This window comes from Spermophilus citellus (assembly GCF_964194105.1).
Source record: "Spermophilus citellus genome assembly, chromosome: 11".
NCBI classification, from domain to species: domain Eukaryota; kingdom Metazoa; phylum Chordata; class Mammalia; order Rodentia; family Sciuridae; genus Spermophilus; species Spermophilus citellus.
The window spans coordinates 123,062,783-123,078,687 of NC_138192.1; the positions used below are offsets into that span (position 1 = coordinate 123,062,783).

General features: G+C 32.4%; 1 protein-coding gene across 1 annotated transcript in view; it reads right to left on the reverse strand.

The window, feature by feature from the left end:
* Positions 1–1,574: 1,574 nt before the first annotated feature.
* CUL3 (cullin 3) overlaps positions 1,575–15,905 on the reverse strand; it is an 86,040-nt gene continuing 71,709 nt past the window's right edge. The window contains exons 14-16 of the mRNA XM_081261672.1: positions 11,114–11,300; positions 8,130–8,275; positions 1,575–5,839 (exon numbers count right to left, since the gene is read on the reverse strand). Coding sequence (XP_081117798.1) covers positions 5,708–5,839; positions 8,130–8,275; positions 11,114–11,300 — 465 coding nt within the window. The 3' untranslated portion in view covers positions 1,575–5,707. The remainder of the gene's footprint in view (positions 5,840–8,129; positions 8,276–11,113; positions 11,301–15,905) is intronic.

Consider the following 15,905-nt stretch of genomic DNA (forward strand, 5'->3'; position numbering starts at 1 on the left):
AACATGTTGCTTCAACCAGCTGAGTAAGTGCACGTAAGATACGTTTAAAAAAAAATGTACAAACTGCATCTTACCAAATGAAATGTTCTCATCTAATGAAACTGGCAACTTATATACTTCATTATAACATGATAATCTAAAACAAACGTTCCCAAATTTAGCTGCCCCTAAATCATCTTAGACTATTTAAATTATAACCTCCACAAGAGGCATTATTATTATTATTTTTTAAAAAGCTTCCCTAGGCAATTCTGGTGTGCAATTAGGTTGGAAAATACCAAATTACTTGCTACTCTTTTCTTGGAATTGCTTTTAAGTCTGGAGCACTCTTCTACAACCTTGATGAGTATAAACCATTTCATTCTCAAATGAACTGCATTCTTTTAAAATGAGTTCAACTCAAGTGTGGTGAATATCAATGTCTTATTATAAACCTGTATGATAATAATTTGTATAACAACAATTTTGGTGGAAAAAATATTTTCTACAGAGGATTGCAAAATGGTTCTGCAGGCAACCTAATGAGGGGAATTTCTAAAATGTGATGCATGAACAGAATATGTAATTACTTTTTGCTTAAAAGGGCAACCTCCCAGAGCCTCTTCCCCTTCATTTAGATGCATAAAGTTTTTTGAATCTTCCTATTTTGTAGTTAAATTCATATACTGTTTACATATGGCCAAAGATGCATTTGAACAAAAGATTTCATTTGTTTTCCCACTTGATTGTAGATTAAGTTTCTCTCTCATTAGGTCTACAATTCCATGTTAAAAAAAAAAATCACCCAAGTCATTATTTTTAAGTACAGATAGCATTATATAGAAAATAAAAGTCCAGTCCTATAAGTATTGATATCTAACACCAGTTCTATAAATTTGCAAATAGTCTGCATATACCAAATACACCAATATGTACAGCTAACATTATCTATTTTTTAATGTAGGCCTATAAAAATTTCACAGTATCAAAAACACTAATACACACAAACCTTTACTAAAATATCTGCCAAGAAAACCTTATGATTCAAATTTAATTTATAAAGTTAGTCTATCCAAACACCAGTTATTGGGACATATCAAGAGTGATTGAGAGCATATGGTTCATATGGTTTAGAATGAGACATGGGCCCAAATTGCTGCACCCCATTATTGGTGGGATCTTGTATGAGTTTTTGTCATTATGCTTAAATTCTTTTTACAGGACCTGGGGAGGATCAAAGAAACTAATATTGGCAAAGTGCTTATCATCACCATGATGGCACATTGAGTGGACTTTAAAATCAGTATTCCATGCCATTTAAAAAACGCAGTGGCTGTTTTACATTTTCCACTTTTTACCTAGGTGAAAATCAAAGCCCAAATAATTTTCATTTATAAAAGCAAAAAATATAATCCTGATAGCCATGAATAGTCATAATCCCAATGATGCAGTACATATTTTATTTTTGAAGTTTTTAATAAGTTATTTTAAGACCTTCCAGACACTGATCACTAAACACATTCATCTGAGATTTACTGAGTGCCTACACCCACCACATACCAGATATTGTGCTGAGGCATTTACTCAAGAATCACAACTGCAAAAGAATCTGGAGACTTAGAATTTTAATTTTTCCACACTGCAAGAATTCTTATATGCATTAAAGTTTTATATATTACATGAACGGTACTGTTATTAGAATAGTAAACTTGACAACTTCATTGTTACTAAAAATATACAACACATTTACTTTGAGCTCCTCATGTATAAATTTAAAGCTATTTTTTTCACGGCTCACTCAAGATTAACTTATAATATTGAGGATCAAATGACCTGTTTATAAATTTGCCATTTCTAAAATTATTAAATGAGGTTTCAAGACATTTTAGGTGTTCATTCTCCTGAGGGCTGGCTTCATGACCAATCACTGAATCATTAACGTCTTGTCACTCTTAGGTTTCCTATGCCTTCTGGCTAAATAATTGATTTGGTAGAGGAAAAGCATGCAATAAGGGAAACTTTAAATTGTGTATCTGACTTTAAATTAAACATCTCTCCATGTGACCCACTTAATTAAGTAAAACTTTCACTAAGATTGTAGGGGAAAGGGAGCATCTTTTCTTTTGAATGATCACACTTCAGAATAGCAGGCATCACAAATTCCTGCTTTTCTCCCTGCCAAGTTATCAGCAATGTAAAGCCAATAAAAAACCATGCAAAATTCCATATTGAGGTGTTCATATATTATCTTTAACTTTAGTTTTCACATTCTTATTCATGTGAATAAGGTACAAAGTGGATTCTTAAAATGTAAAATCATCTCTATTTGCAACATGAAATGTAGTAGATAGGGTCAGGAGTCAGAATCCAGAATTAAATCTGGCTTTGCCACTTCTTGGCAGTAATCTGGGGCACCATCAGTCTCATGGTTCTTACCAAATACAACTAAATGAACAGATTGAGTAGTGTCTGGGACATGGTAAGTGCTTAATTGCTAATATGGTCTAATGTTTCCAGTTATTATTTCTGCTCTTGGGACTAGAAATGATTTATAATAGTTTTGCTAACCTGAAATGTTTCAACACTTTTATCAAAAAAACACAAAATTCTTATTGACTGTCTATATGCCATACAGTATAATGCACCACCTAAAACTGATACGTAACAGCTTTCCTTCTAAGATTGAGACCACATAATAGCATACATAATTTATGAAAAATTAGGCTATAAAAATTCTCAAGTTACAGTTAATACTAGTCAGTCAAAATGAATATTCAAAATGGTGAATAAAAACAGCATTATCTGAATTAAAGATTAAATATTTTTCATCAAACTGTGGAACTAAATCAAATTTAGAAGTCTGAGATGATGCCCAGTGTCCTAGGCTTCTGGAAATATCAGCATTTTCTTAAGACAAGGGGCTCCTACCTAAACCTTGCCTGCAACCCGATAAAAAGAGAACAATGGGACTTCATTATAACAAGGATTATTACTGGGCAGTATCCTGAGGTTTGGGGAGTGACACATGCCTGTTTACAACGCCATCCAGGTCACCCAAGTATATCTTATAGAGAAGCATACATCCCTTCCCCCATTCCATTAAAATTCACTGAAATAAAGAATCCTTGCAATCACAACCACCTTTTATTTTGTGAGGCTGTGTGTTCGCTCACTGCAGTGAACTCTCAACCTTTAAATATAACAATTCAAAGTAAACACTGTTCTAGATTAAAAATGATAGAAGAGTATTACAATTTTACAATTGCTGAACAGAGATTACATCATTTTTTTCAGTTGGAAAACTATGTATTCAGCCTTTTTAAAACTTCAAGTAAGTCACCAAAATTTATTCACACTAACATGACTGGTTAGGATGCATTATTCTTTCAAATTTAAAACATTAAGTGGAGAAAAGTACCATCAACCATCTCTTGCTGAAAACAAATATCAAAATGTATCTTAGGAACTGAAAAAATACTTAGGAACTAAAACATATTAACTTTTTAGGTGAGCTTTGTTTTTCAAGGTAGCATCACTAATATTCCCCAACCACTTAACTCTACTGCAATTCAGAAAAGTGATTCAATGTATTAGCAAGCATTTCTAAGCATAAACATCAAACCTGTATGTCTCTAAATTCTAGACCTGGTTTGTACAGCCACACTTGAGACAGTGACATAAATTTAATTGAGACAATGACATAAATTTAATGATTTTTAAACACTTAACATTTCCTTTTAATGTCTCAATTTAGACTTTGAATAACTAGGTTTATTAACTTAACAATCTGAGCTGTTCTATTTTTCAAGGTGTTATAGATCATCTAATTGGGAATTAAGACCAATAAAAAACACTCAAAACTTGAAATACTAATACCTTCCCGTAGACAAACACCTTTCCTAGAAAATTTCAAACAAATCAGGACGTGAAATTCTTCAGTGTTTGAAGGTAGTAGCATCTGACTCATCACTGCTCAAGTATGGTGAAAGTTGTCCTGAGGAAAATGTTCATATTTTTCATTGGCATCTTAATTGCATCATGTAAAAGTGGAAAATGTAGAGATTAAGAGCATAAGGTTTATAATTCTACAGTTCAATGGAGACAAAACTGAATGCTATAAAAACATATGCAAATCTAAAAAGAAAATTATAACCCAAGACACATGGGGAAAAATATTTATGTGTAGTTTTTAATCCATATTAGAATTCAGTTGTTGTAACTTTATCATCAATTTAAACAGAAACTGTCTTCTGAGACATACAGCCTAATAAATGTATCAACAGTATGGATACTCAATGGAGGGTTGGTTATTTGAACTTACAACATTTCATTATTCTATCCATAGGAAATCTATAGTGGTTCTCCCCAATTACATATCTGAACCATTGTCTTATGAGAACAAAATTAAATAAAATTGACCATAAAAATATTTTGATGTTAAAATAAAGCAAACTATAATCCTTGGCAGATCAATTTGGTAAAAAACATTGGTGATGGTTGGAAGCACAGGATAACTGACATGAATCTTCAGCACAAAGCACACCTTTGAAAACATGAAATGATGATTCTTCAGGATAATAGCTATTAAAAATCCAAGAATCATCAGGTTTCTAAAATATTGCTTAATCACTTTCCAAAACATAGCTGTAAGGAACTAAAGATTTTGTTAAAACTATCAAGATGATATTTATTGCATCATTAGACTGCATTTCAAGACAGAAAATTAAGTGTACTACAGCTTCACCAAAATACATATTTAAAGTGTGTGTATGGAGGGAACCTAAGGTATTTATAAACAAACTATAGACTGCATGTGCTTTTCAAAGGGGACGAATTAAATATAACCAGCTGCCAACTTTGTGCTCTGACATACTTGAATTAGTGGGCATGTGTATACTAAATTCATTTATTTTTGTCCACAATAAATGAAAGAAAAACACCACCCTATACAATCCACTATTAGCAGTGAGTACAACAGCAAAAAAATTATTGTACAATTTATACATACTAAAATATTTTCTTTCTCTAGAAATAACTCAGAACAAAACCTAATCATTATAAGACTTTGGGAAATCTCAAATTACAATAGAGAAAAAACAAATCAGGGTATGTATTGAGCCCAAAACAAAGGTTCTTGGTCATAAGGCTATGAGATTAGTAAGTGCAAGTGGTAGGATGAAGCATGCTCAAATTCTATGCTCGGGTCTTTGTGTAGTTATCAAATCTTTAAATTAAATAAGACTAGCTAAAGAAATATTTTAAGCAGAGCAAGATAACTGGGATTTTGCATTTCTTTTGCCATTTTTGTTACCCAACTTACACAATGAGCAAAGTGCTAATAAGCAACACTACAGAAACACATTTACATCAACACTGAAGACCTGGGGAAGTGAAATCCAACAATTTTATTTTAATGAGCTGTATTTTCTAAAGTTTTGTTTTATTTTTTCCTGTTTTCATACAGTATTGAAAACAAAACGCGGCACATTCACATTTTCCCGAGGAACTGTAAAGATGATCTCTACAGGGATAAACGTCGTAAAGCCTGAAGCTCAATCAATTTGATGTTGAAAACTCTCAAAGGGAGTAAAGGCTTGATCTGAATGGTCTAGAACACGTACTGTAATTTAATAGAAGAGATGGTCGTCTTAATATTAATGATTTAAAAGAACTTCCCAGTCCATGCGAAGAATACAGTCCAAGAATAAATCAAATTTCTGAACACATTTTATGCTACATATGTGTATACTTTGCGATCCTCAGGTGTTCGTGCCAAATATTCTCTCTCAATAAGTCCTTCAATACGTTTCTTAATAACAACTGGACTTGGTAAGAATCGTGCCTTCAACTGCTGAGTTACCTAAAAAAAAAAAAAGGGATAAAGACTAATTTCTACCAGAAAAATTAACATTTTCATTTAAAAACACAAAAATTTCTATCTTTGAATAGAACTGTTGTATCATTTTAAGATTCAAAAAAAAAGTTGAAAGTACAGAAAATTTCAAAAGGGTTTTATTTGAAAATGCATGATTAGAATGCAATTCTATTTGAATGTGAATGTTAAAATGAATAAGCTGTTGAATTAGTTGGATTATATTAGTATGAATACATACTACCCTACAGTTTAATCATTTTGCTGTTTACTAATGGTTGACCTTTGGGTTATACTCTCCTGTTTCATAGAACTTGGATAGCATAATATACTTAAGAGCACAAATTCTGAACCCAGACTGCCTGGTTCAAATCCCAGCTCTATCACTTACTAGCTTTGGATCCTTAAGAAGTTATATACATTAATTGAGTTAATACATGCAATATCTTAGAATAATGTCCATCCATACTAAGTACTACTGTTGTCACTTGTTTCGCCACCTGTGGTCAAGAACCTAAGTATTGTGTCATCAGTAAGTATAGCAGCAACCACAACCTGCTATGCACTATTTGTCAATCATTTTGCACACATTAATGTATTTAAATGCTCTTTACACTGAAAAGGGGGCTGTCTTATTTTATAAAGGAGGGAAATATGCCACAGAAAAAACTGACATGAATAAGTAGTAAGTAACAGAGCCAGGAGAGATGAATCTAAACCTTTCTGACCTCAAAGTTGATGCTCTTTCCAAAAAGTCATCCTGCCTCTCTTGCAGATCATCCACTCATTCATAAGCCATCTTTTCTTTTACTCTTGATCAGTTCATTTCTCAAAGTCACAATGGATTGATCAATTCTTTGAAATATGAAACTTCAGTACTTCACTCTGTAACTAAAATCTGTCATACTTCCAGGATTATCACTCCAGTATCAGCAAATTTGCTCTCAACCCACCTGAGATCTCCAATTCTTTGACCCACTTTGTCTTTCAGGTTATGAATAGCTTCTTTTGACATTTCTTCCTTCCTTGCAGAGCCTGGACTACTTTCAAAATCACTTCAGCTACACTATCAACAGTGCCTACAACTCTGACTGGTTCTCTGGTCCTATTCCATAAACACCCTTTGATCAAACCTACATTCTACATCTACTACTTCACTTTCCATCTACTACAGCTCCCTGCTGAGTCAAACTGCAGTTTTTATACCGTGTATACACAGGACAGGAGCCAACAAAGTGGATCACAGGCCAAATACAGCCTGTTGCTTATTTATATAAAACTTCACTGAAATATAGCCAACTTGTTTATGTATTGTCTACAGATGCTTTCATGCTACAACTGGCCATTTACAAAATGTATGCCAATATAAATTTACAGATTCACATTCAGGAAATTCTTGAGCACCATTCTTCAAAAGAAATTTCGGACAAGTTCCTCTTTAAGTTATTCAACTAAGCACTGCACAAAAGAGACCGTTTGTTTGAAATCCCACAAATTCTCACCTCTTATATGCACATTTATCCATTCTTATGTCATGCCTTGGTTGGCACATATCATTGCTCTTTATATGGTAAGAAAGGGGGACTACCCTATTGTTGTTTCTCTTCCTGCCCTCCATGTTATTCCTGGGAAAATCTGTGGTTCTAACTATATTCCCATATAGTGAATTCTAGTTCTTACCTTTCTTCTGACTTCCAATTGGCCTATGGATATGCCCCTAATAAAATACAATAGAGCAAACTTGTGCAAAATAATATTAACTAACACCTGGAACACACCAGCACATTATTCTTCATTTTTCAGTTAAAGGGAACAACCTCTCAAGCCAGAAACCTAAGATGTTCAACTCCTCACTCTCATTATCGGCGAACAGATCCTGTCAAATTTACCTCTCAATCATCCTGATTCACTAGTTATTAATACTTTACCATGGCCCTAGTCATCTTACTATTTCAATAGTCTTTCAATGGATTTCCCCCTTTTTGTTTTCCCAGTGTGTGAAATACAAACCCTCAATAAATGGCAACTGTTATTAATTTTCAGAAATACAGGTAGTTTGTTTACATAAAGATATTAAATAGCAATAATTCTTCTTCTTGTGCCATTATTATCCTTTCATCTTAAATACATTAATTCCTCCAGTGTGTACGTTTTGTCAAGTGTCTTGTTTTCAATGAGAATACACAAAGAGTTTCAATTAAACAGTACTTCCTTAATTTAAGTTGTTAATAATGTTATTCTGCTTTTCTCTATTCATCAAGTATTGAAGTATCCTTACCTCTGCTACTAAAACATTGTGCTGCATCTTCTTTCTAGATTTCATTATTCGCACTATAGCAGCTTCTATCTCATGTTTTCTGTCATCGTCTACTTTCTGCCTTGTTTCTTTCCTTTCTGGGTCTGATTCACCTTGTTTGGCAGCAACTAAAATAGAAACAGATATTTTCCATAAATGTAATGAAAAATTTGGTTTACAAGCATACTTATAGTTTATTTCTATCCTCAGAGAAAAATTAATTTCAACCTTCAAGTACACACACACATTTATTAACTTAAGAAAATATCAAAAAGTAAACATTCAATGTTCAATTCTAAATTATTCTTTCCATAAATTAGGAACTATACAGAGATAACAAAATCAATTTCATTTTTATAAAACACAAGTCCTTTTCTGGAAGGAAAATGGTAGCTGGCTATTCTTCAGCAGAAACAATTTTCACTGCTTGTGACTTCCAGGGCTCAACTAATATTTTACCACACCATGGCTTCAAGTTATACTTCACCAAACATATTTTACACAGGCAAATACTTATTGTTTCCTCCTTAGAATATAGCAATAATCTCTTAAAAGACATTAAGGGAAGAAAAGAGTATGTGGAGTCAAGATTCTGGCAGCTAAATCATCAATTAAAAACCACCACTATAATGTCAGTAAAAGAAACTCCTTAACAGTGAAACAACTCATTTATACCTGCTAAAAATCTCCTATTATCTAACAATTTCTCATTATGACCTTATTACCAAACCATATTTCAGTTTTTTGGAGAATCTCACTCTGTACTTCCTATAGGTCTTCAAAGCAACTGCTAAGTGGTTAAATACAGCATTTTCTTTCTTGCACAACTCTGCTCTAATTGAAGCAGCAAAGAAGACAAGTCAGTTTTTGGTCATTAAAAGGATGCAGATGTAAAGTTTCTGGAAGAAAGGACTGGACAATTACACAGAAGTGCAAGGAACACTGCTGATTTGGGCATGGGCAGGAGATAGTACAATTAAGAAGATCATTCTAGCGTGCATATCCATTCAGCTGTTTCTAATTAGAATCCCTTGGTAAAGAATAGAGCATCCAGCATCATTTGCTAAGACATCATATCATCTTGGCCAAAAAAAAAAAAAAAAAAGAGAGAGATCAGATGATGTAGTCTACAAAGAAAGAATAAAGTTTTTCCTGAAAAAAGTCAATGTCACGTACACAAACACAAAGAGAGATTCTTTTAGGTTAAAAACAATTAAAAGAGATATAAGGGGGACAGAAAAGAGAAAGTCAGTATGACAAAATTTTAATTAAGGTAATTTAGGTTTGTTTAGGTAAACACAGGTTATAGACATACTGATGTCCATTACAGTATTTTTCAATTTTTTTGTGGATCTGAAATTATTTCAAATAAAAAATTAGGAAAAAATCATTTAAAAAAAGTGATTTGGTTCATGTGGATCTGGGTATACTCCATAAATTCTTACAAAAGAAGATAAATGGGAAGACTAGGGTGATACATCCTAAATTACAATTTTTCTTTTTTTAAATATTAAGTACAGGAGCCACTCCCAGGAGCCTAACACTTAAGAAGAGTAACTGAAGGTGATGCCTACACATGTATCTGTATCTTTAAGTACCTACAGATGGGTAGTTGGAGCAGCTTGTCAATTATGGAAACTGTTGCTGATTATGAGGACTCTAAATTCTTTCCAAAATTAAAAAAATAAATAAACAAATGAATAAAATTTTTTAAATTAAATTTTTTTTTTTTGCTAAAGTTTCTATTACTGGCTATAATAAAAATAGTATAAACAGGTTAGACTAAAGTCTCTGAGTCCTTGATTACATTATTGAGCTTTTAACAATTTAAGAAAACTGATGTGGTCATAATATTTATCACTGAAGAAAAAATTTTCACTAAAAATATAAGAACCAAGATCACCTAAAAAACATCTCCAAATGAAAAACATTTTTACAGAATTTCATCACTGAAAAAAACTTAAAAAGAGATATCTACCAGTCAAATCCTTCCTTATATAGACTACATTCCTACTTTCATTACATCTAAAATCCCACACAGACATGCATGCATACGCACACTTAACACCCCAAACTAAAAAATCCATGAAGTGAAGATTATTTTTAGATAATACTATGCTGGACATCATAACCTGGAATTACAAAAGCAATTTTTTATTTAGGGTAAAGTAAGATGAAGCCAGGTGATTCAGACACACATTCCTATATGTTCTCCAGATCCAGAATACAAACAAGCCCTGAAATATAAAACCTATTTCTACCCCAAATACATGTTTTGCATTTAGAGAAAAAGAAATTTTATTTCATGATGCTCATAATTAGACAGTTTTGTTTTTATCAAACAGTATGTCACAAAGATATGGCTAATTTTGGCTAATGAAAATTACAATGATACAGTTTGCGACTATCACACATAGGAATCAAAACTTTAACCAAAATATCACTCCGCTTTACAAAAAAGTCAAGGTAGCAAGCTGCTTTACTTTCAAATATCAGGAAGAATTAAGTGTCCTTTTTTCTGCTTAAATACATTTTAAAAAAACCCCACATCTTACATTAATATATATATAATATAGTATTTTCACTATCAACCTGAAAGGCTGTAAAACTTGACTGTCATAAAACATTGCATGTTTTTAAATTAATATTGGTTTTAAGATTCTGAAATTTAAATTATATATAAACCATAAGTTAAATCATGGCTCATTTGTTGAAAAACATATAGAAAGAAGTACTTTTCCACACTATAATTACTTTTTAAAAGGCTTATTACTGTACTTGGATTCAACCATATATTGATATGAACATATTATTAATAGAACCTGCTGTTTTTCTTATGCCAAGTGTCAGTCATATAGCACTATGAACATTTTGTTAAAAAAAAAAAAGCATTAATTTCCTTTTTTTTAAGGAAGAAATTTAGCAGATGAGAATTTTTCTAGAGGAAATATATAATTACCAGATACCTGTCTGAATCTTGACTCTGTGTAGTTTGGATGTGAACTGATCATTAACTGTAAATATGTGACCATTTTCTATTTCCTTTGACTTTGGTTCTTTCGTAAGAACCCGCTGTGTTGGTTTACCACAGGCGAGGGACTGTAGGGCTCTAACCAGCTCTCTTTCAGGGATATCTGTTTCTTGTTGAATTTCCTGAAATTTCACCAGATTGACAAAATTAGAATTTTTGAAAGATTAAAGGAGATTAGTTAATTAGAGAAGAAAATGATCAAGCAGTGGTTAGAAAGAGGTAATTCCAATCAAGAAATAGTTTATAACAAAGAATATTATTGACTCATCATTAAAATCTCATTTGAACAAACTAAAGGGTGATTGAAGTTATAAAATATTAAGAACAGGTGTACATTTTTGCTTCAGGAGACAGGATTACTTTAAAAATATCATTCCACAGAGATTGTTGGGAACCTGCTTTAATGTTTAGATACAAATAAACTGTTAACCACATATAACTGCTGATCAGATTTTCTTAGCAATGTCTTTTATATAAAGAAACAAAGTAATACTGACTTTAGGCTAACAAAATCAAAATCAAAATCAAAACTTTAGAATCCAATTGACAATATTTACTGCCTGTGTGACAAATGAAAAGTTTAAATACCTGAAAATTAACATTAAATATAAATATTAGTAAGAAATACATTGACATTTGGAAGTTCAGATAATAACTTTGCTACATATTATGGCATGAATAAAACAAAAAATTTTAAAAAGCAGCTGAGGAAAAAATAAAATATTTTAAATTCATTATTCTTATGTCTTATCAGACAGCAAAGAAATTGTACACGGATATTAATTACTCCTCATAAGACAACAGGGACATTTAATTGAGTACAAGGATTCAAAGAAATGTGAATTCCTGATTCTAAATATTCCTTTGCTTCAAATAATCTTTTGCTATATATTTATCTGTTTGACTTTATTAAACATTCATTAAACTTTACACATTTCAAATATTGTACACACTTATCATTCCCCCAAATAAAATAGGTACTATTAAAATGGAGATGGTAATTATGCATATGATAAAATGAACTATTTTAGTTACTGTTTAATCAAAGAATTGGAAACAGGGGCTGGGGTTATGGTTCAGTGGTAGAGCGCTTGCCTAGCATGTGCAAGGCCCTGGGTTCGATCCTCAGCACCATGTAAAAATGAGTAAAATAAAGGTACTATGTCCAACTACAGTGCAACTACAACTAAAAAAAAAATATTAAAAAAAACCCTGGAAACAACTTCTTAGGCAATATCTTGAAATTGCAGATTATTTCCAGAAGTAACTATTACAATTCATTATGTAACAACTGATGCCTTTTCCCATTCATCTATAAATACATGAATACAAATGCAGACATACACATGTTTGTACATGAAAATATCCACTTAACTACCAGTATTAGTGTTAAACATACATGGAACCACAACAGATGTTTTTTGGTTTTGCTGGGGGGTGGGGGCAGTACCAGGGATTGAACCCAGGGGCACTTGGCCACTAAGCCACATCCCCAGCCTTATTTTGTATTTTAGAGACAGGGTCTCACTGAGTTGCTTAGTGCCTAAGCTTTGCTGAGGCTGGCTTTGAATTTGCGATCCTCCCGTCTCAGCTTCCTGAGCTGCTGGGATTATAGGCGTGCGCCACCATGCCTGGCCATAATGTTTTTTTCTATTGATTTTCAGATTTCCCATGTTAAGACAGATTAAAGCCACAAGGCATTCCATTATACTGTTTTATCATCATACAGAAGGAAAATGAAACTGTAATTAAATTTTGTGATGCATTTCTGATTTTGAGCACAAATAGCCAGGTATTCTGAAGTAGACTTCTAGAAAGGTATTTGGATTCTCAAAGTGATAAACATTTTATATTTGATGGATACTGACAAACTATCTTTCAAGTTTCTTAAAATATTAAGCCCTGTTAACAATATGCCTGAGTATCCATTCCCTCACATCTTCAACACTAATTTTCTTTTTCTTTGACAATGGTTGGACTTTAAATGTTCTCTTTTTAACCTGTATGTCTCATGATCACTGGGATAAAAAAAGTCTTTTTATATTTACAGGATATCTGTAACTTTTCCTCTGTGCTTTGTTTAGCCATATTCATTACATGTTTTTCTACTAAATTGTATGTTTCCACATTGATTTTTGATGCTCTTTATATATTAGTTTTCAATTCTGTTAATTTTGCCTAGACTTTTAATTTATGAGATTTCATCATATAGAGGTTTTTATTAGTTTTAGAATGTTTTTATTACTGTAGTATAGTTGTACATGACAGAGGGGTTCATTGTGACATAATTATACATGCATGGAATATAATCTGCTTCATTTCAGTCCCCAGTACCTTCCTCTTTTCCTGTCTTCCTCCTTCCCTCTGCTCTACTTTCGTTCTATTTACTATTTTTTTATTGAGAGAGAGAGAGAGAGAGAGAGAGAGAGAGAGAGAGAGAGAGAGAGAGAGAGAATTTTTAATATTTATTTTTTAGTTTTCGGCAGACAAAATATCTTTGTTGGTATGTGGTGCTGAGGATCAAACCCGGGCCGCATGCATGCCAGGCGAGCGCGCTACCGTTTGAGCCACATCCCCAGCCCTATTTACTATTTTTTAAATTGGTGCTTTATAAATACACATACAGGTGAAATTCACTGTGGTATGTATATTCACACAGGAACAGAACTGTTTAAATGTATGAGTCTTTTCCTTTTTGTAATAGATTTTATAAAAATGTATCTCCTGCCACGGTTATTAACATACTCTATATTCTCTTATATTATTTTTACAGATTTATGCTTATGCATATATTTTCACATCTACCTTAAAATTTAACTTTGTATATGATAAGTGGAATTAGATCCCATTATTACCCCTTTCCCTTCTACCTCAAATGAACCACCAATTATTTTAAGTTAGGCTGATTTAAAAATGATAAATTTATCACATCTCAAACATGCACGAATATATATCAATTTGCTTCTGGACTGTTTATTCAAACGAATGATTTATCTTGCAGAATCATTACTAGGAAGATTATCATTCTTGATAAAATACCCTTTTTCTCTCATGTCATTTCCTAATTAATGCTGGTTTACAGAAAAGGTGATTTTAACAAACAGAACTCAGAGAATGCTTTCTCTCAAGTTAATTATCACACATTGCCAAGCTGACAATCTAATGTTCAAAGATTTTAAAAACTTTAAATTCCTAATATTTATAAATTTCACTCCTTTTTCTTAGTTTATTAGCTAAATCCTGCAGAGCAAGGTGTAAAGGTAGTATGAAAGGTAAGCATCCTACCTTGTTCCTAACTTCAATAGGAACGTATCTAGTATTTTATTATTACTTATTGTTGTGCTTCAATTTTCTCTTAACTACAACTTTATAATATTAAGAACATTTCACTCCATTCTTAGGTGGCTAAGGGTGCCACATTCCAGAAATAAGGAGTGTAGATGGACTTAATAGATCTTGTTTGAACACAGTGCATTAGTCCTTCAATACCTTGCTGAATATAATTTATTAATATTTAAAATTTATGCATTTATGTTAAATAACCTATTACTTTCTCTGTTTAGTATCTTCTTTGTTCAGTTTTGATAACAAGGCTATGTCAGATTCGGATATTTCCCAAGAGTGTATTTTGCTTTTTGAATCCGAAATTCTCTGTGCTGTTCAAATCTACATCCCTCCTTTTTTCTGTTTACAAGTAAACCTGTGATTTCTATGATAGTGAAACTGTCTCTCTCTCCTTATATTTTCAACCATTTTCCTTTACATATCGTGAAGTCATATCACTAATGATTGTTACCAATTCTTTTTTTATGTAAATTTTTATTTATATGACAGCAGAATGCAAATTCTTATTACATATATAGAGCACAATTTTTCATATCTCTGGTTGTATACATAGTATATTCAGTTCTCTTAGCCTCACATTAATTGTAAAGAACAGAAACCCATTCCAACAAGGCAATTTATTAGAAGAAGTAACTGATAGTCTCCAAGGGAAGATGGTAAACTTGGGTCTCACAGGGGCAAGGACAAAGATTTGGAAAATTAGGGGGGAAAAAAAAAAAAAAATATATATATATATATATATCCTCCATTTCTCAGTCTCTTGTTTACATTTCTCTTTCTATTTCAATTCTGTTTCCCATTAATGTCCATAATAAGTCCTTATAACTGAAATTTATTCTTAGAAAATATTTTAAAAGTATAACAATATTAAGAAAAATATGTATTATTTTCCATACTTCTTGAAAACCAAATGCTAGCTATAAAATCCAAGGTATATGATTACTATATATATCTCCATACATCCTCGTTTTAGGTATTTTAAACACAAAAAATTTTTATGCATGCAAAACATAAAACAAGAAAAGACTACAGCATCCTACTATGGATCAAATGTGACACTGCAAATTGACACAACCTGTTGTACCTAGCTTCCAGATAGCTCATTAATAATCTTGGTATGTTTTAACATTGTATGGTCCTCTCACTGTTCTACAAGTGATTTGGGAAACCAAGAAAACGAGAAGGGACAGTACGCAACTTCGCGGCTGGCTCAGTCATAAAGACACTGTATGGGTTCCTGGACTGCCCATTCTGGGAAAAGTCAGCCACCAGGATTTGAGAACAATCAGTTAAGTAGAAAGGCCCATGGAGAGAAACTAATGCTGTTTAACAGTAGCCAAAACAAACTTTCCAGCCATCTGATCCACCTTGGAAGTATATTC